This window comes from Hyperolius riggenbachi, chromosome 2, assembly GCF_040937935.1.
Source record: "Hyperolius riggenbachi isolate aHypRig1 chromosome 2, aHypRig1.pri, whole genome shotgun sequence".
Classification (NCBI taxonomy): domain Eukaryota; kingdom Metazoa; phylum Chordata; class Amphibia; order Anura; family Hyperoliidae; genus Hyperolius; species Hyperolius riggenbachi.
Window position 1 is genome coordinate 43970403 of NC_090647.1, and position 23775 is coordinate 43994177.

The 23775-nt window shown below is 45.0% G+C and overlaps 1 protein-coding gene across 3 annotated transcripts; it reads left to right on the forward strand.

Annotated features, from left to right (window-relative positions):
- The first annotated feature begins 813 nt into the window (after nucleotides 1-813).
- LRRC18 (leucine rich repeat containing 18) lies at nucleotides 814-21057 on the forward strand. Of its 3 annotated transcripts, none has more exons than XM_068264776.1 (3): nucleotides 814-871; nucleotides 18294-18404; nucleotides 20238-21057. In XM_068264776.1, the coding sequence occupies exon 3, from the start codon at nucleotides 20243-20245 to the stop codon at nucleotides 21005-21007; it is 765 nt and encodes a 254-aa protein (XP_068120877.1). In that variant the 5' UTR covers nucleotides 814-871; nucleotides 18294-18404; nucleotides 20238-20242; the 3' UTR covers nucleotides 21008-21057. The 3 variants fall into 3 exon arrangements, with proteins under 3 accessions (XP_068120877.1, XP_068120868.1, XP_068120870.1); XM_068264767.1 differs by lacking the exon at nucleotides 814-871 and adding an exon at nucleotides 8554-8620; XM_068264769.1 differs by lacking the exon at nucleotides 814-871 and adding an exon at nucleotides 8556-8612.
- Nucleotides 21058-23775: the final 2718 nt, after the last annotated feature.

The window sequence follows — 23775 nt, forward strand, 5'->3', positions numbered from 1 at the left end:
ATGGGGAACAACTGATAATTGTCTGCTGATCAGTTTCGATCGCTCAAATTGCGTCCACAGATTGAACCTGAAGGAAAAATTGTACCATTATTGGGAACCTTTAGGATGGACATACACCATACAATCTTGCTTGTACAATCTTTCCGCTTCTCTTTAGTATGAAGAATACTTTTAAACAGATTGTTAGGCAAGCCCTGATAGTACATAAAAGCGTTAAGATTGTACAATTGAAATTGTATAGTGTGTGTCAATCTCAAGTCTTATTGTTTGACTGTCAGCCAATAGAAATCGTCCCTTCCTCTAGCCACATATGGATTAAGCTATAATAGGGCCCTAGACAAGGTAGTAGAATTGGGACCCCCTTTGTGTTTTTTTTGGTAAGCTAAAATGGAGAGAGGTCAGAGGAGGTGGCTGGTGGGCCCTTTGACACCTACTAGTCCCCAAGCACCTGCCTAAGTTGCCTGGTGGACGATCCTGCTCTGCCCCTGGCTGGTGATTGGATAAGAGCCGACAGTCACTGTTTGCCTTAGCACAGTATCTCGGTTTCTGTCACATTCCAATCTTTCATTGGCTTTTAATGTTCTGTTTATTGAATCTGTTTGCGTTCAGTAACTTTACACCTGCGTGCCATTATGTCATGTAGAGTTTTCTCCCTTCTCTGCCCACACAGCGTTTACTGAAATCAAGACAAAGGCAGAGCTTTGCTTTGTGTGGGAATGGGAGTTTTACAGCCGCACTGCGAGTGTTAAACCTCCTGACAACCAATGTTTATAGCAACCGGCCAGCATTGGGAGCTCTGTGCATTAATTTAAAGGCAAGAGAGACATCTCAGAGGAGTCAGAAGGAAACAGAGAGGCTGGGAGAGCAGCATGTAAGTGTCTCTATTACTCTGTGTGTTGTCTGACAGATAGAAAGATGGAACTGGTGTGGGGCAAGCTGTTATAGGCGGGGGGGGGGGGGGGGGGGGATTTGGGCAGCACATATTAAAGGGGCACTACAGAGAAAAAATGTCAAATTTACAATATGTGCAAAGATATACAAATAAAATGTACATTTTTTTCCAGAGTAAAATGAGCCATACATTACTTTTCTCCTATGTTGCTGTCACTTACAGTAGGTAGTAGAAGTCTGACAGAATGACAGGTTTTGGACTAGTCCAGCTCTTTAAAGGGGATTCTCAGGAATATATTTGTTTTCAAAAGCCCTTAGTGAGTGGAAGTTGCTCTGTCCAACTGCCAAAAAACTGTGTAGCGAGCAGGGAAGCTGGCCAGCATCTTTGTTTAAATCCTTTTTAAGGAATAACTTTATAAAGAATAAAAGTCTTGCTGAGAATCCCACATGAAGAGATGGACTAGTCCAAAACCTGTCACTTCTGTCAGATTTCTACTACCTACTGTAAGTGACAGCAACATACGAGAAAAGTAATTTATGGTTCATTTTACTCTGGAAAAAAATGTACTTCTTATTTGTATATGTTTGCACATATTTTAAATTGTACAGTTTTTTCGCTGTAGTGCCCCTTTAAAGTGAACATGAAGTGAGAGGGATATGGAGGGTGCCATAGTTATTTCCTTCTAAACAATGCTAGTTGCCAGGCAGTCCTGTTGATCTTTTGGCATCAGTAGGATCTAAGTTACAACCCTGAAACAAGCATGTAGCTAATCCAGTCAGACTTAAGTCAAGAGCATCTGATCTGAATGCTTGTTCAGAGTCTATGGCTAAAAGTATTAGATGCAGAGGATTAGAGGAACAGACAGGCCACTTGCTTAGTCTAAAGGACACCTGAATTGATATGACATATTTATTTGCTTTTAAACAATACCAGTTGCCTGGCAGGCCTGCTGATCTATTTGGCTGCAGTAGCAGAAATGTACGTAAGCGCTCACAGGAAATGGAAAAGAACATAAAATAGGTTTGAGAGAATTTTGTAAACACCAATCCATGCACGGTGGAGCGCTGCCTGACTATTAGTGAAAATAGCTTTTTGAATGCAGAGTAAACAGTTGGATAAGCGCTCAGAGCAAAAAGTCTCTATTAAAAAGTTCATTTATAATTAATGATTCCTGGCATCAAAACATCGCAGAGACAGCACTAGGGGGGGGGGAGGGGGGGGGAGGCCAGGAATCATTGATTATACTTGAACTTTTTAATAGAGACTTTTTGCTCTGAGCGCTTATCCAACTGTTTACTCTGTATTTGGCTGCAGTAGTGTCTGAATAACACCAGATACAAGCATGCAGCTAATCTTGTCAGATCTGACAATAATGTTAGATATACCTGATCTGCTGCAGGCTTGTTCAGGGTGTATGGCTAAATGTAAGAGGCAGAAGATCGGCAGTAGAGTTGCAAAGCTGCCTGTGAGCGTAAATTACATTTATTTAACCGTGGTAATGATACCCTGTATGGAGTACAGACTGTCTGTGGACTCCCACCAAACATTTTGAATGACTGGCACTGTTCAAAGATGAAAAAATAAAAAATTCAATTTTTAATCAATTACATTTTCATCAAGATTAGCATCTGAGCGCCCATTCCTGGAATCCTATACTATAAAAACCCTGTGTCGCTGCGTTCGTCCATCCATCAGTGCTTTTTATTTTATATACAGTATATAGATTTAACTACTAGCCGACCGCGTAACACCGATGGGGGTGGCAGCCCCAGGACCGCCTAACGCCGGTCGGCGTAAAGTCCTGGGGCTCTGTTTTGCAGGAGATTGCACGCAGGGTGCATCTCCTGCTTGGTGGGCAGAGCGGAGCTCCGCCTTCAGTCTTGGAGCGGCAATTGTCACTCGGGAGACTGTTAGACGGCGTAACCGCCGTCTAATTACATGTACAGCGCTGCGTTCAGCAGCAGCGATGTACTGGGGAGAGCCGTATGACACGGCTGTCCCCTCCTGAGACACAGAGGTGATCGGCTGTCATAGGCTGAAGCCTATGACAGCTGATCACGGGGATTGGCTGGCGGGGGGAGGGAGGGGGAGTTACAGTATAAAAAAAACACTTATTTTTATTTTTAAAAAAACACACAAACAAACAAATAAACAAACAAATAAACAATGGGGGGCCATCAGACCCCACCAACAGAGAGCTCTGTTGGTGGGGAGAAAAGGGGGGGGGGGGAAATCACTTGTGTGCTCTGTCGAGTGGCCCTGCAGCTTGGCCTTAAAGCCGCAGTGGCCAATTTAATGCAAAATGGCCTGATCTTTAGGGGGGGGGGGGGGGGGGGGTGGTTAACAGTGAGGTCCTCAAGTGGTTAAATCTAGTTTTTCCATTTTTACTGTTTCATTGTCTCTGCTCAATGACACATGCATTGATGTATACCAGAGCTTACATCTATGAACTATTATCCTTTTTATCTCTTTCCTGCTCTCAGAAGCCATTTACTGACAGGAAAGTGTTTTATGGCTGTAATTCATTATCAGTGCAGGTTATGACCCAGTCCGGACCTGGACAGAAACTGTCACTTGTATACCTGATGTTTAATTCTTTCAGGCAGAGAAAGAAAAAAAGGAACACAGTATAGTCATTTGTGTGCTTGGCACTGTACATACACATGTCTATCTCATTATGTCACATGTTACCTCGGTTGTCTTTGAAGGGTAGGCATCAGAAAGGGGGTTTGTTGTGGGGGGGCGATTAAAGGATTGCCCCCTCCCCCCCAAAGTACGCTCTTTACGTATCTCTCCAGCAGCCGCTGGAGAGATACGTAGAGGGCGCACTTTTCTTGTGCAGACTTGCTGCGACTGGAGGAAGTTACTGGACCCGGTATCGGAGATACAGAAGATTGAGGGTGGCGGCGTGGGAGCGATCCGTGCGCATGGGGCTGGAGGAAACCCCAGGTAAGTATAACACTTTTTCTTTTCCTTGTCTCTGGTACACTTTAAGGTTAGACATTAGGAATTAAGGGTTTAAGGTGAGGCTCCCATTACCGGCGACAGCCGGGCCGGGTATTTGAAACAATTTAGAAGTGGTTCAATAAGGCTGGCATATGTGTCATGCAAAAAAACACCAATTACCGAAAAATTCAAAAAATACAAAATTGATTTTTATTAATGTACAATAGCTCAAATATTAAAAAGTACATTAAAAGCGCATGGGATGGCCACCCCACCACACACGCAACTGACAACCCACTCACTGGTGCACAGACACTCATGGGATGACCACAAGTTCAAATTTATGGATTGGTCCTATTGGTTAGTATGGTTAGGAAGTTGTTAGTTCCATATAGCAAATGCAGCAATGATGGAAAAGAACGGCAACAAGGACCTCTTTGCATAAGCTTGGCATAAACAGCATAAACCGCTTGGCATAGGAAGCAGTTGCAAACTTGTAAGGTGCTTCAGGGACCGAAGCCAAATCACCACAACAGTTCCAGTTATCCAAGCTGTTAAGCAGAAAGTGGCAACAGGGTCACCCTGTATATCATATTGGCAAAGCAGTTCCACACACTCAAAGCCCCTTTGCACATATAGCACAGCATGCACGAAAGCTTGTCTCAACCACACCTCGGTTGGCCGGGTGTTGGGTGACTCTTCCTGGATCTTCGCACTCGTCATCATCACGCCGGCCACTACGCGTCATCACGGCTGATGTGACAGGTCTGCGCATGCGCGGTTTTCTAACTATAATCCGCGCATGCGTAGACCTGTCACGCTGGCCGGCGTGATGACACGTAGCGACCAGCGTGACAAGTCTTTACATTCGAGCAGTTTTTACATTCGATTCCGATTTTTAATCGTTACTGCATGCTGCGTTTTTTCCTCCGTTTTTCTGTTGATTGTATTCAGGGAAAATCGGAATTGCAAATCGGAATCGCAAAACGGATTTGCAGTGTGCAGGGAGGGGTGTGAGGGAGCGATAAATTCTGCTTAATGCTTTGTGTACACATATGAGCCAATGAGACAAAGAGAGGCCATCATTCAGGGCAGTTTCTAGGCTAAATTGCACCCAGGGCGAGGGTGTAAAAAGTGTGCCCCCCCACAGTCACACATCCACAGGTCACAAATAGATCTGTCTACTTACTAGTGACCAGCCGCTCATCAAGGAGGAAGCAGGGACCAGGAAAACACACAGGCGAAGAGAGCCCGGAAAGCCGACTCCTCATGGGTGCCGCGCACTCACAGCCTGCAGTACCGCTACAGGACACTAGGTGTCATCACGTGGTGGGGACGGGATGATGACTTGACATCTGGCACAGGCAGCCCAGGAGTAGTCAAGGAAGGTGATCAACCTGGTAATTGTCTTTCTTCTTCCATTTGGCTGCACCCCGCGTCACCAGCTCCATAGCAGTTATGACCTTCTGTCTGCGCCCCCCTTCTTCTACTTGCCGGTCTGTGCCCAGGGCGGTCGCCCTGGCCGCACTGCCCAAGAAACGGCCCTGCCTTCATTCAAATCACTATTTGAATGAAGGCCAACTCCCCAGTATAATAGCCAGATGTACCCCCAGTATTAGGTAGCCCCCCGTTTCCCATTTACATAGCAAGATGTTCCCACCCAATTAGGTAGCCCCCAGTCCCCAGTTAAGTTAGCAGGATGTTCCCTTAGTATTAAGTAGCTCCCTCCCCAAGTTAGGTAGTCAGATTAGTCCCCAGTATTAGGTAGCCCTCTCCCCAGTTTAGATAGCCAGATCACCCTCCAGTATTAGGTAGCCCTCTCCCCAGGTTAAGTAGCCAGATCAGCTCTAATTATTAGGCAGCCCCCCCTCCCTTTTTTAGATAGCAAGATCAGCCCCAAATATTAGGCAGCCCCCACTCCATTTTAATAGCAAGATCAGCCCCAGTATTAAGTAGCCCCTCCCCAGGTTAGGTAGCCAGTTCAACACCAGTACTACGCAGCCTCTCTACCCAGTTTAGATGTCCAGATCAGCACCAGTATTAGGCAGCCCCTCCCAAGGTTAGATAGCCAGTTTAGCACCAGTACTAGGCAGCCCCTCTACCCAGTTAAGATGGCCAGATCAGCCCCTAGTATTAGGCAGCTCCCTCCCGAATTTAGATAGCCATGCCAGCCCCCAGTATTAGGTACCCCCCCATCCTTCCCAGGTTAGTTAGCCAGATCAGCCCCCAGTATTAGGTAGCCTCCTCACAAGTATAGATGCGCCCTGTGGCTGTGGCTAGTGTCTTCCCCACCTCAGCCTCTACCTGGCCCTGCAGGTAGAGAAACACAGAATCTGTCATATCAGCAAAGCTACTATCCTTCTGCAGACAACATGTATGTGTTATCAAAGAAAAATAAGCTGGCTTCATCTGTAAACTCTTTTCTGCTTCACGAGTTGTTGCATCATTCTCTTCAAAGTAAATACTTCAGATCTAATAACGTTGAGGCGATTCCTAAGCACAGGTTATTTACTAACTTCAGCTAACTGTCCATCTAATTGACCCTATTAGGCAGAAGCTAATTATTTAAGTGTCTGGGATGAAGGATTGTACTGACTCCAGAATGCCTTGGCGACCTAGCAACACACTGAGACAGAAACTTGTGTGTCCCATGGAGCTAAACACAAGCGGAGCAGCTTGGCTTATGCAGTCCAGAGCATGGGGGAGAGCAGAGGTTAGTACAATGGGGAAAATGAGCACCAAGGGTACGTACATGGCCCAACATGGGGCGGTGTAGTCTGCCTGAAGGAGAAAGGACACTGTTTTGAGGATAGCAGAAAAGGATTAAGACGGCCTTAGTCAAGATAGCAGTTTTTGCCCACCACTGATGATCAGCTGGCTTTTTTAGTAAGATTTGGTGGGGCTAGCAATCTGCCAGGCCCCGGGACTCTCTCTAGGCATACATATTAGTACGGTGACGGTGAGCTTGGCGCAGGGCGAGCCGAATGATGGCTCATCCTGCTGCCGCTCAAATTCCCGGCGGTGTAAAATACTCTGATGGAGATGTCATTTGGGGTCCAGCCAGAGGCTTAACTACAAATCATGGGGCCACCCAGCAAAACTTTGATGGGGCCTTCCAATATTCACACCGTTTCCCTTGCCTACACCATGTGACCCTCATAGCCTGAAGGCCATCTTGCAAGGGTCATAAAACAAGTGTGGACATTGTAACCTTCACACCTATGACAAGTGTAGCCACCAAAACACCAAATTTAAAGGATGGACACGTTTATCAGCGGGAGTGAAGGTCAGCAGTTGAGGCTCCATTACAGCTCTGGGCCTCCCTGCGGTTACAGGGGCTACTCCCCTCTAGTTACGCCACTGGGTCCGGCGATCACCAGAACCCCGAATGATGCTTCCGTGCCTCACGCACTATAACATTGCCGCTATGGCAGTGCCTAGTTTCGGTGCTTGCTGTTGAGCGTTGCGTGCCGATACAACCTGCTTTGCTCTCCAGGCTCTAGGCAATGGCCTAGGTTTGCCTTGTGGATGATCTGGCTTTGGGCAATGTGCATATTTTGGACACAGAAGCTAACTGTTTGCGTGAGGTCAAACTGGAACAACCATCTCTAAAAAGGGAATGGAGGGATTCAAGATCATTTGTCGTCAAATTTGTATCATATTGTGGAGATAATTCACACCTTATGCCCACAGGTAAAGCCCTAATTCACTCTCTTGGATTCCTCATTGTTAGTCAAGGTAAATAATAGACTGTGTAAGTACATTAAGGGCCCTTTTCCACTAGGCCATGATTCACTTCAGAAAAATGGATCGTGGCTTTTGCCGATTGCAACAGCACTCTGTTTTATCATATTGTTTTATCCAACATCCCAAAAACATACAGATAAGTTAACTGTCTATTCCCCTAAACTGACAAGACAAGACAAATAACATTTATATCGCGCTTTCCTCCTGGCGGACTCAAAGCGCCAGAGCTGCAGCCACTAGGGCACGCTCTATAGGCAGTAGCAGTGTTAGGGAGACTTGCCTAAGGTCCCCTACTGAATAGGTGCTGGCTTACTGAACAGGCAGAGCCAAGATTCGAACCCTGGTCTCCCGTGTCAGAGGCAGAGCCCTTAACCATTACACAATCCAGCCACCACCCTAACTGGCCCTAACTGTATAGATACAATACTAGGTTCAAATAGGAGTCTGGACAGTAAAGTGGTATTGAGCAGAAAATTGGGCTATACGGCAGTGGCACAGCCAGTTAGGTACTTTCAATGTGTTCACGGCAAAAATTACAGACCTACAATGCACAAAACCAGGGCCGGGCTGAGCAGAGCAAAAGAGGCTCCAGCCTCAGGGCGCAGTGCAGGAGGGGGCGCACAACTCACTCAGCTACCATTAACCTATTGTGTTTAAATCAGAGAGAAATAAGAAAAGGGGATACATGGCAGTGACCGCAAGCCAATAACTAGAGATTGAGGTATTGGGGGGTGTTGGGGACCCTGGGGCGCCTCTTAGTCTAATAGCAATCAGTGTGTGACGGCTGGGGTGGGAGGGATGGGGGCACACTTTGGTGTCTCAGCCTTGGGTGCTGGAGGACCTTGTCCCGGCTCTACACAAAACACTGCACATTGTTAATTAATGCAAACATTGCATGCACTAAGAAAAATGGGAGGCTGAACTGGTACATAACATTACACAGCCAACAGCTGCATAATAGTGTCAGTTAAGAAGGCAGTTGGCTGAAGTAAGCAGACTACCTACATTTCTCCTTCAAATAATAGAAGTAAGGAAGTAAGTCTGTAGGAATAAAGAAATGTTTTCTAGATAAGATGTTCCCCAACCCTGTCCTCAAGGTCCACCAACAGTGCATGTTTTGTAGAAATCCACAGAGATGGCTAATCAGCTCTGCTGCAACACTAATTACCTCACCTGTGAAAGTTTGTGGTTTCCTGCAAAACATGTACTGCTGGTTAGGGCTGGATTTATCTCACAGGAGCCTATAGGCACAGATGTAGTACCACCCTAAACTTCGCCCTACATGAACCTACAAACCCCCGCTGCACTGCACCGCAAGTGTGCTGGCCGGCCCAGTAGTCACTACTCCCTTCCCTTGCCCGTCATAGGTAGCTACAGGTGCCCCTTAGTATTAGGTAGCCAGAAGTACCCTCAGTATTAAAGAGTACCTAAACTGAAAATAAAAAGCCAAAATAAACATAGACAGGTCATACTTACCTCCCGTGTAGTCTGCTCATCAATCTCCTTCTCCTCTCCTGCATCCATTTGTCCACTGTGATCAATGGAATTCTCCGTCCTCCATTTTGAAAATGGCCATTGCCCATAACAGCTTTCTGGTCAGCACACTGTTAAACTGCTATATCGCCCACTTGAGCCGTAGGGAAACATGGACATTACCTTGCACATGCAGTTGCAACTGACAGCAGCTGTTATATAACTGACAGCAACTGGTATATTTCAGTTCTGACAAAATCTTGTCAGAACTGGAAGGGATCCCTGTAACAAGAAAATGGTGAGATTCTGAGAGGAACTGACAGTGAGGTAAGTATGTAATATTCATTTGCAGCTACGTCATGTGTTTATTTTAAATAATTTTACTCAGTTCAGGTTCCCTTTAAAGGGAACCTGAAGCGAGGAAAATTATTTAAAATAAACACATGAAATAGCTGCAAATGACTATTACATACTTACCTCACCATCAGTTCCTTTCAGAGGCTCCCCATTTTCTTCTTACAGTGATCTCTTCCAGTTCTGACAATATTTTGTCAGAACTGAAATATAGCAGTTGCTGTCCGTTATTTATCAGCAGCTGTCAGTTACAACTGAATGTGCAAGGTAATGTCCATGTTTCCCTATGGCTAAAGTGGTTGATATTACAGTTTAACAGTGTGCTGACCAGAAAGCTGTTATAGGGTAATGGCCATTTTTAAAATGGAGGACGGAGAATTCCATCAATCCCAGTGGACAAACAGGATGCAGGAGAGGAGAAAGAGATTGAGGATTAGACTACACGGGAGGTAAGTATGAACTGTGTATGGTTATTTTGACTTTTTATTTTCAGTTCAGGTTCTCTTTAAGTATCTAGAGGTGTCCCCAACAATGACATAGCTAAGGAGCTATGGGCCCCGGTGCAAGTTTTACATTGAGGCCCCCAATGCACTCTAAATATAAAAATTGATACGGTGTGCAAGAACCTGCAATGGAAAACCACAGATTCAGAGGCACAAGAAGGGGATGGGGAACAGCTTGTTAATGATTATTATAATTTAAGGCATTAATAGAAGTAATCATTACAAGCACAGGACCAATAGAGAGCTAATACTGTGCTTGAGGAAGGGCCCTACGGAGCCCCTCTAGCCCAAGGGCCCCGGTGTGGTCGCTACCTCCGCACCCCCTATTGCTACGCCACTGGTATTAAGTAGCTAGAGGAACCTCAGTATTAAGTAGCTAGAGGTGCCCCTGACTGAAGGGAGATGTCATCAGTGGAATGCAGAGACCCGGGGGAGTAACCTCTCACTGACACTCTCATCAGGACTGCATAGGGAAGGAGGAAGAGAGGCACTCGGGCAGGGCACTGAGCTGCCTTACCATCAGGAGGTGTCTGTAGGAAAGTGCCTACAGTGCCTTATGGTAAATCTGGTCCTGGGTGGTGGATGTTAAGGACAGGGTTGGGGAACTCTGTTTTAAAACGTGGGGGGGGGGGAGAGCACAGAGGAGGGTGCCGACATGGGTGGGTAGTAGGGTGCCACTTTGGGTGGGAGGAGGGTGCCCCTCTGGGGGGAGAGGAGGGTGCAAACATGGGTGGGTGGTAAGGTGCCACTTTGGGTGGGAGAAGGGTGCCACTCTGGGGCGAGGAGAGGGTGCAAATATGGGTGGGTGGTAAGGTGCCACTTTGGGTGGGAGAAGGGTGCCACTCTGGGGCGAGGAGAGGGTGCCAACATGGGTGGGTGGTAGGGTGCCACATTGAGTGGGGTGAAGGGTGCCACTCTGGGGGGAGAGGAGGAAGGAGGGTGCCACTCTGTGGGGGTGAACTAAAGGGTGCCAGTGGGGAGAAAGCAAAATTTGCGGCACCAGCCGCTGAAGTGTAATGCAGGGAGGGGGTGACATCACTTCTCCCTCCCTCATCAGTGCTCCCTCCCAAGTCCCCTTGCAGAGAACGTGCAGCGGGCGTTTAGTTTACCTGAGTCTCTGCGCTCCGGCCGGCTTCTTCATTCTACTTCCTGTTTCGCGTTATGGGAAACAGGAAATAGAATGAAGCTGGCCGGAGCGCAGAGACTCAGGTAAACTAAACGCCCGCTGCCCGTTCTCTGCAAGGGGACTCAAAAGGGGGGCACTTGATGGAAAGGGAGGGAGGAGTGATGTCGGCCTCCCTCTCTGCATTACACTTCGGCGGCTGGTGCCGCGATCTTGCTTTCTCTCCACTGGCATGTGGCGAGACCAGTAGGGGGGGGGAGATTGGGGGCATCTGTAACCCCCCGTGCGTGCGCCAGTGAGCCCCCCCCCCCCCGCGCTCTGCTGTCCCCCATAAATCACACAGCCGTGCTAGCTAGTAGCAACACGCAGCGTGTCGATAGCAGGCTGTTTACCTCTGCACTGTCACTCTCGTCGCTCCCCCGCTTCCTCTATGTCGCCGCTCCCCGCCTGTGTCCCTTCTCTCCCTGCTGATTGGAGGAAAGGGACACAGGCGGGGAACGATGCTATAGAGGAGGCGGGGGAGTGGCAGAGAGTTGCAGTGCAGAGGTAAACAGCCTGCTATAGACACGCTGCGTGTCGCTAGCACGGCTGTGTGATTTATGGGGGACAGCAGAGTGCAGGGGGAGCCTGGGGGGCAGCAGTATAGCAACAGAGGCTGGGCATTATATGCAGACCCAGCCTCTGTGTGCTAATAGGAATCTTAGAACCCACCTCGGGTTCTTTTTAAAAATCAGTGGGCCTTATGTAGGTGTGAATGGGGTTTCACCACCCATAGCTCTGTCCCTTTTGTTTGTCAAGGCAAGCAATGCCCCTCCTGTTGTCATTTGTGCCAACTTGCAGTACAGGAGGTGCTGGTACTCATATAGTGTAATAGTTAGGGCTCCTCTGTCAGAGGCAGAGCCCTTGAGTTCGAATCTCAGCTCTTCCTATTCAGTAAGCCAGCACCTCATTGGTAAGGAGTTATTGGGCAAGACTCCTTAACACTGCTACTACTGCCTACTGAGTGCACTCTAGTGGCTGCCTCACAAGCGCTCTGAATCTCACAGGAGAAAAGCGCTATACAAACATGGAATTGTTATTACTATAAAAAAAAAAAATCCAGATTTTTTTTTTGTTGCTATACCATTACTTTAACCCTTTCTAATTAATTCTCCCAAACACTCATGAAAGGGGATAATTGCAAAACTGCTGCAGTGCCTCAGATGCGGAATGTCTCTACCTCATCGTACTAGAGCAAGGAGGCATCAGGTGTAGGGGTGGGGTTGACATCAGCACCGCCCCATTGCTCACGTGCCAACGTAATATCTGTATAATATGGCACAGCATGGGACTGAAGAGGATCAAAGTGTCAGAGTTTGAGCAACACTTTGATGCTTATAGGCTGACGCAATACCATACCAGATCTAGCAGCAGCACGCCTACAACAAGCTCAAGTGCATCCATGTAATATTTACATTATGTGGCACAGAGGCGTAGGATGGGGCCACTGGCAATCAGATCGTCGGTATCAGTTTGATACTTTCCTCTCAAGGGGCTGACACTGTGGCAGATTTTATTCCACCACAGCGCTCCCTAGCGGCAGCCATTTTTCCTGTGTCAGACTCTGACATTAGACTTATACTAGAAAGTGCCATCGTCCAACATAGGTTTGCAAAGGGTTAATAGGTCAGTGTAAAAACACCTGGAGCCATTTTCAATATGATGCCGGAGTTCCACTTTAAAGGGAAACTACATCTTTTCAGATGAGCCTGGAGTTGACCTCACCCACTACTGCTACTGAAAGATAAACTCTTTGTACAAAACAACAACTACTCTGAGCTCAATAATCAATACATGTATGCAACCAAAAGGTAATATCCAACACTAAATCACAAAAAAGGCACCTTATTGGTTTCAAATGGCTATCTTGCCACTTGGTTCACAATATCCCAATAAATAAGCACTATCACACATGACATCAATGAAAAAATGTAATCAAGTTTATTAGGGACATGTCCCTTTAAAAACAATTAAAAAACAATCTCATAAAATCCCTCTCAAAGTACTGCCTGTAAGCAGACACCCTGCTGCATAAATCATATCTGAAATGCAATTATCCAATATGGTACAATCAAGGAAAAAACACAGGTGGGTTCAAGACCAAACAGTGCATATAGTGCTGTAAACAATAAATATGTGGTATAAAACCTTATATGGAGGTATACCTCACCATGGAGGTATCTGTATTCAGTGACTCAAATGTACTAAAGTGCCAAGTGCAAACCTAATGGATGAGAGATGATGAATGATCATCTCAATGGCTTAGTGAAAGTGAAAATTGTTATGGCTGAAACTCACCCGTGTTAGAAAAACAGCAAGGAAGAGGGAAGGCCCTACGCGCTCACAGCTCCGGCTGCTTCTGAGGAGGCCTCCTTTTTTCTTCATCAATTCCTAGGTAGTGCCTCCCTACTCAATGTGCATAATAAAATACTGACCCTTCCCACACCATCCACAGTGTGTTTATGAAAAAAGTTAAATTAAAAAGTAGTAGTGGGAAATATTTTTTTTTATGGCAGATAGGGCCATGTGGTATAAGGTACACTTGTTGTTGTATTTTTTTATTTTTTGTTTTTTTTATAAACACAATGGCCTAGGCCCATATGCAATTCACTTTTTCTCCTGAGTTTTCTCCTAAGTGATATTTCACACCTTGTCATAAAATGCATTTTACGGGAAATGGGAAGTAATACCGAAAATATATTAACATTAAAAATTGTTACTTAGTTCAACAATACAGCTTAACTTAAACCTACTCTCACACAGAACCCTCCCCTGGTGGTGTCTAAAATGAACCACCCCCCGGTGATGCCTAACCCTGACCACCCCCGGTGGTGCTTAACCCTAACAACCCCCCGGTGATGCCTAACCCTAACCACCTCCCTGGTGGTGCCTAACCCTAACCACTGCCTGGGTGGTACCTAACCCTAACCACTCCCTCTGCAGAAACACCCTTTTACACATAGAAACAATAATATCTTTGATAACGTAAAATATGTACATACAAACAAAATAATATGACAAAAACTATAACTTTGCAAGCTTCTAAAACTATAACATACTTCAGAAACTGTAATGTTCTAATGTTGTTAAAGAGTAACCGTCAGGCTGCAGAAGCTAATTTAAACCTCTATTCTCCTGTGTTAAACAGTTTAGAAGGAAGCCATAAAGGCATTATTGAAGATAAAAATCTCTGTTACCTTTGATGTGTTCTTATCAGAAAAGCTGTTAGACCTAAGAGGACGCAAGCCGCATACTATACTGCAAAGCATTCTGGGGCCCTCCCCTCGGCTGCTAATGAGACGTTTCAGCAGCTTGTAACTCAGTCCAGCGCGTAGCACTGATAAATCTCCGGGGCAAAGTACACTGCAGGAGTCAGCTATTGTTCCTGCGTACGTACAAAAAGGGCGCCTGGACAAAAAGGGCGCGGGGTGTAAACTCTAAATAATAATTAATCATTAATAGGGTTTATAAAAATAGTGTGCTATATTTCGTTTACAAATAAAGTTTAACAAAACTATAAATCATTAAATAATGTTTATAAAATCGGAAATTGTGAAAACGTTAATCTTCCCTATTTCTAAAGTTAAACTTATAATTACGTTTATTAAAAAAACAATAATATATGTTTAATTGTTATAATTGTATATTATTGTGAATAACCTTCATTTATGGTTTGTTCTTATAATAAAATCTGAAAATATTCTTTATAACGATGATATAAATATAAGTACGTTCGTAATAAGTGTTGTAAAACATTAGTAATTATTACTAAAATTTGACTAAAACTATACCTACGCCTACTCTTACACAGAACCCTCCCTGTACCTATCCCTAACCCCTAGACCCCCCTGTTGGTGCCTAAACCTAAGACCCCCCCTGTTGGTGCCTAAGTAACCCTCCCTGTACCTACCCCTAACCCCTAGACCCCCCTGTTGGTGCCTAAACCTAAGACCCCCCTGTTGGTGCCTAAACCTAAGACCCCCCTGGTGGTGCCTAAACCTAAGACCCCCCTGTTGGTGCCTAAACCTAAGACCCCCCTGTTGGTGCCTAAACCTAAGACCCCCCCTGTTGGTGCCTAAGTAACCCTCCCTGTACCTACCCCTAACCCTTAGACCCCCCTGTTGGTGCCTAAACCTAAGACCCAACTGTTGGTGCCTAAACCTAAGACCCCCCTGGTGGTGCCTAAACCTAAGACCCCCCTGTTGGTGCCTAAACCTAAGACCCCCCTGTTGGTGCCTAAACCTAAGACCCCCCTGTTGGTGCCTAAACCTAAGACCCTCCTGTTGGTGCCTAAACCTAAGACCCCCCTGGTGGTGCCTAAACCTAAGACCCCCCTTTATTATGTGGATAATAATGTTTTACAAATTGTGACTCCAAAAAATATATTCCAATTTACATTACGTACTGATCGCTTTATTTTGTGAATAATGTTTTAAAAACAGTAAGGGATAAAACTTTAAATAAAAAAATATATTGCAATTTACATTACGTACTGATCGCTTTATTTTGTGAATGTTTTAAAAACAGTAAGGGATAAAACTTTAAATAATGTTTTAATTATTTAAATTAGATAAATATATTTAGTATTTTCATAAACGTTATTCGGCACGGGTGCATTTTATAAACGTAAATCAACACAAGCTCAGTTATAAATCATTAAACAGCTCCGGGCGCCGTTTGTAAACTTTATTTAGCTCCGGGCGCCGTTTGTAAACTTTATTTAGCTCCGGCGCCCTTTTTTCCTGCTCGGCGCCCATTAAACGTTATTTATTATGGGAGTGAATGGCGGCGCCCTTTTTATCCACTAGCGGCCTGCGCCCTTTTTTCCCAGCTCCATTGTTCCTAGCCACATGGCTCATTAATATTCACTGCACACTGTGTTGTTCAAGTAGGAGCTTATCTGTGATCAGGAAGCAGGCAGGACATGACGACACATTTGACAGAAAAACATGGAGCCTGCCATGAGCTGTCAGGAGCATCTATCTCTGCATATACTATATACAAATTCTGTGAAGTACAAACGTGGACAGTGAAATGCATATGTAATGTAAGTACAGCCAATCTTTAGCTACTGATATATGTGTTTATTTTCTCTGAGACCTTATACCTAACAGCTCCTCTTTAACGATATTTATCATGGCGCCCTTTTTTCGCTGTATTAATGATAATTGCATTAGAGTCTATGGCTGCGTCCTTTTCTCCTGCTACCTTTTAAACCACCAGCAAGCAAGAAAATAATTTGATAGTTTTTTTCAACTACTTTTTGGTACTTTATCAATTGTAAAATGCTGAAAAGAAGAATATCATGACGTGGAAGATAACACAGGACACAAAGTCAATTGGATATGGGCCAATGGGAGGGTAAAAGAAGGGTTAAATACTTTATTACACACTGGACAGGGAGGAAATGCCAAGTTGTGTTGCTGCAGTAGGAGAAGGTGGGCAGGGTCATATGATCTGTTATGCCCTAGGGCGGGATCTCCAATAGAGTTGGGCCGAACCTCCGATTTTAGGTTCGCGAACCGGGTTCGCGAACTTCCGCGGAAGGTTCGGTTCGCGTTAAAGTTCGCGAACCGCAATAGACTTCAATGGGGATGCGAACTTTGAAAAAAAAAATTTATGCTGGCCACAAAAGTGATGGAAAAGATGTTTCAAGGGGTCTAACACCTGGAGGGGGGCATGGCGGAGTGGGATACACGCCAAAAGTCCCCGGGAAAAATCTGGATTTGACGCAAAGCAGCGTTTTAAGGGCAGAAATCATATTGAATGCTAAATGACAGGCCTAAAGTGCTTTAAAACATCTTGCATGTGTATACATCAATCAGGTAGTGTAATTAAGGTACTGCTTCACACTGACACACCAAACTGTTCACTGAACAGAACAGGTATGCAGTGGCGGGTTCACTGAACAGAACAGGTATGCAGTGGCGGGTTCACTGAACAGAACAGGTATACAGTGGCGGGTTCACTGAACAGAACAGGTATACAGTGGCGGGTTCACTGAACAGAACAGGTATGCAGTGGCGTGTTCACTGAACAGAACAGGTATACAGTGGCGGGTTCACTGAACAGAACAGGTATACAGTGGCGGGTTCACTGAACAGAACAGGTATGCAGTGGCGGGTTCACTGAACAGAACAGGTATGCAGTGGCGGGTTCACTGAACAGAACAGGTATACAGTGGCGGGTTCACTGAACAGAACAGGTATACAGTGGCGGGTTCACTGAACAGAACAGGTATGCAGTGGCGGGTTCACTGAACAGAACAGGTATACAGTGGCGGGTTCACTGAACAGAACAGGTATACAGTGGCGGGTTCACTGAACAGAACAGGTATGCAGTGGCGGGTTCACTGAACAGTACAGGTATGCAGTGGCAGGTTCACTGAACAGGTATGCAGTGGTGGGTTCACAGAACAGGTATGCAGTGGTGGGTTCACAGAACAGGTATGCAGTGGTGGGTTCACAGAACAGGTATGCAGTGGTGGGTTCACAGAACAGGTATGCAGTGGTGGGTTCACAGAACAGGTATGCAGTCAGGGACAAGCTAAGCCTAACTAATCTTTCCCTATGAGAGACAGTGCAGCAGCTCGCCCTACTCTCACTAATGCAGGCAGGCAGTGGCACACGAGTGACCGTAATGGCCGCCGCTGCCTGCCTTATATAAGGGGGGTGGCGCTCCAGGGGCTAGTGTAGCCTAATTGGCTACACTGGGCCTGCTGACTGTGATGTAGAGAGTCAAAGTTGACCCTCATGGTGCATTATGGGGCGAACCGAACTTCCGCAAAAGTTCGCCTGCGGGACGCAAACGCGAACCACGAAAGTTCGCATGGAACCGTTCGCAGGCAAACCGTTCGGCCCAACTCTAATCTCCAATTCTGATAGGAAGAAAGAGCTACTGGATGCTGCCGGACAGGACCTTTCACTAAGTTTGTTGCAAAAAGTTCAGATGTGTAATGTACAACACATTGTGCATTGCTTATTAGTGCAAGTTTACCATCATATGCAATAAAAAGATGAGAGGTCAACTAAGGGCTTGTACGTATTTATGCTGTACTCGTATGTTTGACTTGACATCATCTTACTGTATGTATTTTTATGTAAGATTACATCCCAAACGTGGCGAGCCAGCTAGAGTGCTACATTAGGACTGCGTTAAAGGGAAACCTGAGGAGTACTGAGTTAGCCATTAATGATTTGTCCTTCTTTCCTCGCAGGCTTCCCACCATATCATCTGTCTCCTAGGCTTCTTATGTAGCTTGCAAAGTAGAGCCTGAGGTCTGAGCCGCGGTCCTGTTTTGTCTATCTCCGGAGCAGTGAGAAAACAGGTAGGCTGATGTTTTATGCCTTGTATTTTTGCTTATACATTCGTTATTTACTAATCAGATATCCAGATTTCCTGTTACCACGACTCTGAACTTATACGGCATCAACAAATGACTCAGCTCTGTACAATGAATTAGTGAGGGGTGTAGATTACAAAGGCGAGAGAGCCTCTAACTATATACAAAGGAGAAAAAGAAGAACCTGATCCATCAGGATCAAAAAGATCTAAAGGCTCATACTGAAATCCAACATAATGCACAACCAACCGCACAACATGACCAACCACACAACAAGTTGTTTACATGACAAGTACGTACACACATGCCAACCAACTAAACAACCAACTCACTTAAAGAGACTCTGTAGCCTCCGAAAATGACCCTTTTTTTTTTAGCCAGCCTTGTTAAGCATTAATATATTAGCTGAACCGCCGATATCCTGCGGCAAACCAAGGCTTTAATCACCCCCAAAAGCCCAGGGCAAATTGCGGTGCTCCTTCCTGTTGGAAGCAGAGCTTTCAGCTGCAGGGCCGCCTCCTCCCGCCCCTCTCAGTCTTCCTTCACTGAGAGGGGCGGGGAGGAGCTGGAGATCCGCAGGAGGTGGACGTGAATGGAGACAGAGCTGCAGCTGAAAGCTCTGCCTCCAACAGGAAGGAGCCCCGCAATTTGCCCCGGGCTTTTGGGGGTGAATAAAGCCTTTTTTTGCCGCGGGATAGCGGCGGTTCATCTAATACATTAGTGCTTAACAAGACTGGCTAATAAAAAGGGTCATTTTCAGAGGCTTCAGAGTCTCTTTAAATACTATGTGTGCAAGCTAAACGACAAACTGCACAACATGTCCGCATTTAAAAGCAACAAAGTAGTTTAAAAGACTTGTACACACGTGGCCAACTTGCACGATAGTTGGGCAGGTTCAACCACCGGTTGATCTGGCAAACAACCTGTTATCAGTTGGTCGTCTTGTTGTTTGCCTGCCGTACACAAGCCCAACTATCTTCCAACTGACTAAGGTTAGAAGTTAGTTGGGCAGACAGTTTGAACATGTGTATGATGAGCCTTGAGGCAGGGTAGCCTCTAGATACTGTAGGGGGAGAAGAGCACACTGCTATAACAGGCTTAGGCTCGGTTCACACTGACATGGATGTAACTACTGATCTGTGTAAAAAAACAATCAGTGGAATGGATCAGTTTTTAAAGGCATCGGTGTTCCATCTCCGACACATCTGTCGATCTGGAAAAATGACTGCAGATCCAAACTTGCGGTCCATCCAGCAGATCGTGTTGAACGGGTCTGTTCGAATGAACCACTGTGGGCAGATCCATAGGTTAACATTTAAAAAAAAAACTGTAAAAAAGACAAAACATTTGGAAAAATAAAAAGGAAGCTATATACTCTACCAGTTTATAAATTCTCAGAGGTCAACTTATGCTTGGTCAAAATCTGGCAGCCTGAAACACGCCCCAATTTAGTTATATGGGTGTGAAAGAGGGAGAATGATTCCCCAGTCAACTGACTGTCAGCCTATTATGACTTTACATTGTGAGGGAGGGTAAGAGCGTAAGTTTGTGATGTTTCTCATTTTCTGTGAATTTTAGTGCAAAAATAAATTATTTTTTTGCTGCAAAGTAATGAGTAAGTTTTATTTTTTTTTGCAAAACTTTCCATGCATTATTCATATATGAGAATGTTCTTTCAAAGACATATAAACAGAGATAAAAAATATATTTGTGACCATTTATTTTACAGATTGCTGTAACAGAGCAATTAGTGTTTTTTAATTATTTATTATTTACACTGCTGAGATTCTGATTATTTTCCTAAACCTTCTTTCTCAGGGCAAATGCCAAAAAAGGCGAAAGGCCCCAAGGGTAAGAAAATTACCCTTAAAGCAGCCAAGAACTGCATGCGGATTACATTTGATGGCAAGCGGAGGCTGGACCTCTCTAAGATGGGCATTGCAGTCATACCTAAGTGCTTGTTAAAGCTCTGTGACGTGGAAGAACTGGATCTAAGCCGAAATATAATACGCAAGGTGCCTGAGTGGATACAGCGCTTCCAGAACCTTCGCTTGTTAGACCTTCATACCAATCAGATCGAGAAACTTCCCGAATCCATAGGTCAGCTCCAGAACCTTCTACATCTCAATGTCAGCAACAACAAATTGACTGCAAAGGGTGTTCCCATGGAACTGAGCCAGCTGAAGAATCTTCGCCAACTCAACCTGGGTCTTAATGACCTTGAGATGCTACCAAGCAACATCGGGGCCCTCAAAGAACTCAAGGAGGTGGGCCTTTTCGATAACAATCTTACCGCCGTTCCCCCTGGTATCCTTAAATTGCCCAAGCTAAAGAAACTGAACACCAAGAGAAATCCCATCTCGCCAACCAAGGAGGAACTGGAGGCCGAGGAACAGGAGAAGATCCAACGTGTGCAAAGCCTTTATCTTGTCAATGAGAAGGACTTGTGCTGTCCTTGTTCAGCCAAGTGTCAGGCTGAGAGAAACAAGCTTAGTGGCCTGAAGGCTATTGTGGTCCCAGGAATGAAGAAATCTCATGTCGCTAACTTAGTGGCCCCAAACTCATCAGCCAAAGAAGTACAAGCATAGTTTACAAAGAGACAGAAAATAGGCAATAAAGTGGTGCTGTAGAACACAAATAGCGTTGGGCGCAACTGTCATAGTTTAGCGGTTGTAATTATTTCGAGCAGTCTTTCAATCAGTTCACCATTTAGACCAGTAAATGTGTATAAATCTCATAAATGCATTTCTTACATACTTTGTTATTATTTTTTTTATTATTATTATTATATAATGTCATTAACAGCCCTGTGCACAGTGCAATATAGAGCAATAATACATTTCATACCTATTCCAGCAACTAGACCAATATTTGTAAAGCGCTTGTTCTCCCAAAGGACACAAAGAGCACAGCGTGTTTCAGTTCAATAATTTGTGGCAGGCTCGATTTTGTCACAGAGGAAAGAGGTACATGTCCACAAATGCCAAACTAAACAAACGTGGTCAAACTTCATGTGAACCCCTCAGGGATGGAGCTGTCTTTAATGAGTGTGGTAAGGAGTTCCATAGGGCAGAAACAGCACGACAGAGGGCTCTGGTTCCAAAAGTTTTGAAGTAATTCTGGAGATGAATAAGTTATTAGATCCAGTTGATCTGTAGTTGCAAAAAATGCGGTACAGATGCAACAAATCCTACAGATAGCCAGGGCCTAAATCGTGTAAGGATTTTAATGTCAGACTCAGTAGGCCATATTGTAAGAGAATTCTTCACTTGATGGATAGCCAGTGGAGAAAGCAAAGGATTGAAGTTATGTGGGATTGGGTTTGGCAAGTTGGCAGTGGTGTTGTTTCCAAATTGTAGGTGGTGCAGATCCTTATTTGGAACGCCTATTTAGAGGGCACTATAATTGTTCAGATGTGATGTAATGAACATTTAGGAGTCATGGGGTGTTTAAAGTCAATGGGAATCTCTAAAAAAAATTAAAAATCAGCCGTATACTTACCTAAGGAAAGAGAAGGCTCTAGGTCCTATAGAGCCTTCCCTCCCCTCGTTGCAGCGGCAGCTCCTCCATTTGAATCCCACACCGCAGGGGACTTCAGAAGACTTCAGGAGCCGAGTCCTCCCGAAGACAAGCTACTCCATACTGCGCACATACGAATGCGCCAGAGAGGGTGCTCGGACGTGCGCAGTATGGAGTAATCCGTCTCCTGAAGACTTCCGAAGCCTCCTTTTGGCGGCAGAGAGAGCAGTATTTGACCAAATTTGTGAAATACTGCTACCGGGTTGCACTTGCCAGAGCTGGAACATAGAACTGAGAGAGGAGCAGAAAGGCTCTATTGGACCCAGAGCCTCCCCTCTCCTTAGGTAAGCCTTAGGTAAATATCTGGATGATTTTTTTATCATCGATTTCCAATGAATTTAACAACTTCACATTTAAGCCTTGTTTCTGCCTTTTGGACAAAAGTAATTTTGTCATTTTAGCTATGTCATTATTTATTCCTTAAAAAGCCTATTCAGTCTAAAATATAAATTCTCTGGATCCTCTTCTCATGTAAAGTTATAACTACTTTGCAAGTCTTTTTCCTTCACCTCCCTCCACTAGCCCGTGTCTGCCGCGCATATCTCCGCCCCCTTGAAGAGAAATGCTGTGGCGCTTCCATGGTACTTTCTCTGTCTCTACTGCCACGGCATTCTTCTACAAGAAACCGGCAGACACCGGTGCTTGGGGAAAGTTGGAGGAAAAGAGTGAAAGGATGGGGATTTAAGGCTTAGTTCACACTGTGAGTACATTACAAATCGCGAATCGCGATTGCAATTGAGATTTTGTGGCACAAAATTTTGCATTTTTACCACGATTTGCGATTCCTGTTCAATAGAACGAGAATCACAAAGCAATCGCCCCTAAAATGCTGCCTGCAGCGAGTTTGCGATTTATGCAAATCGCAAATGCTGCAGTGAGAGCAATCCCAAAGGGATACCTTAGACACAGCGCTGGTGATGAAAACAAATTTCACATATCCTAATTCATTTTGCATGTAAATGTAATCAGGAATCATAATTTCACAATTTTACTTAATTTTCATGCAATTTCATGCAGACTTAATAGCAAATAGCGCTTAATAGCAGTTAATAGCTAAGCTTCCATACATGCTATCGTCACCAAAATTGCTCAGTATGTTAAGGTAGAAATAAGTCAATTTTTTTTTTAAAAAGACCTTGAAGAAACTTGATTTTAAAAATGCAAATGAAAAGTAGTTTCTAAACTGTCATTTTTCTGAGTTTAAAAAACATTTTTCCTGTGCATTTTCAACCACTTCAAGTAACTTATCTATATATCTTATCTAAAGTTTAGATAGTTTACACATCAAATCTAGCTGCAAACAGCTTCACCAGTAGATGTTTATTTCTTCCTGTGACACAATGAGGGCAGCCATGTTCCGTTTGTCACAATGTCACAGGCTGAGGGCTGGAGATGCTATCAGCTTGCCTGTGTGTAAATTCAGTCCCCTCTCCTCCTCCCCTCTGCCTCTGAAATCTCTGGCTAGTTACCTCCTCCTCCTCCTGCCCAGACTGACCTCCCATAAGCCACTCTAAAAAGCTGTGGGCGAGGCGTGTTTAGTTTATAGGGAATTAGAGTATTACAACAAAACAAAAAGTATTTGGCTTGAGGAATGCTCTATAAACTATATGAAAGAAATACAATTATGCAATGAGTAAAAGTTTATCTCGGATCCACTTTAAAGAAAATCTGTAACTTCAAAAAGTTCCCCTGGGGGGTAGGGTAGGGGGAAGCCTCCTGATCCGATCAAGGCTTCCCCATCCTCCTGTGTCCCACGCCGGTCTCGCTGTGCCCCTCC

What these genes read in the sequence shown, in the direction of transcription:
- LRRC18 (XM_068264776.1), top strand. Translation starts at nt 20,243, where the DNA reads ATGCCAAAAAAGGCGAAAGGCCCCAAGGGTAAGAAAATTACCCTTAAA.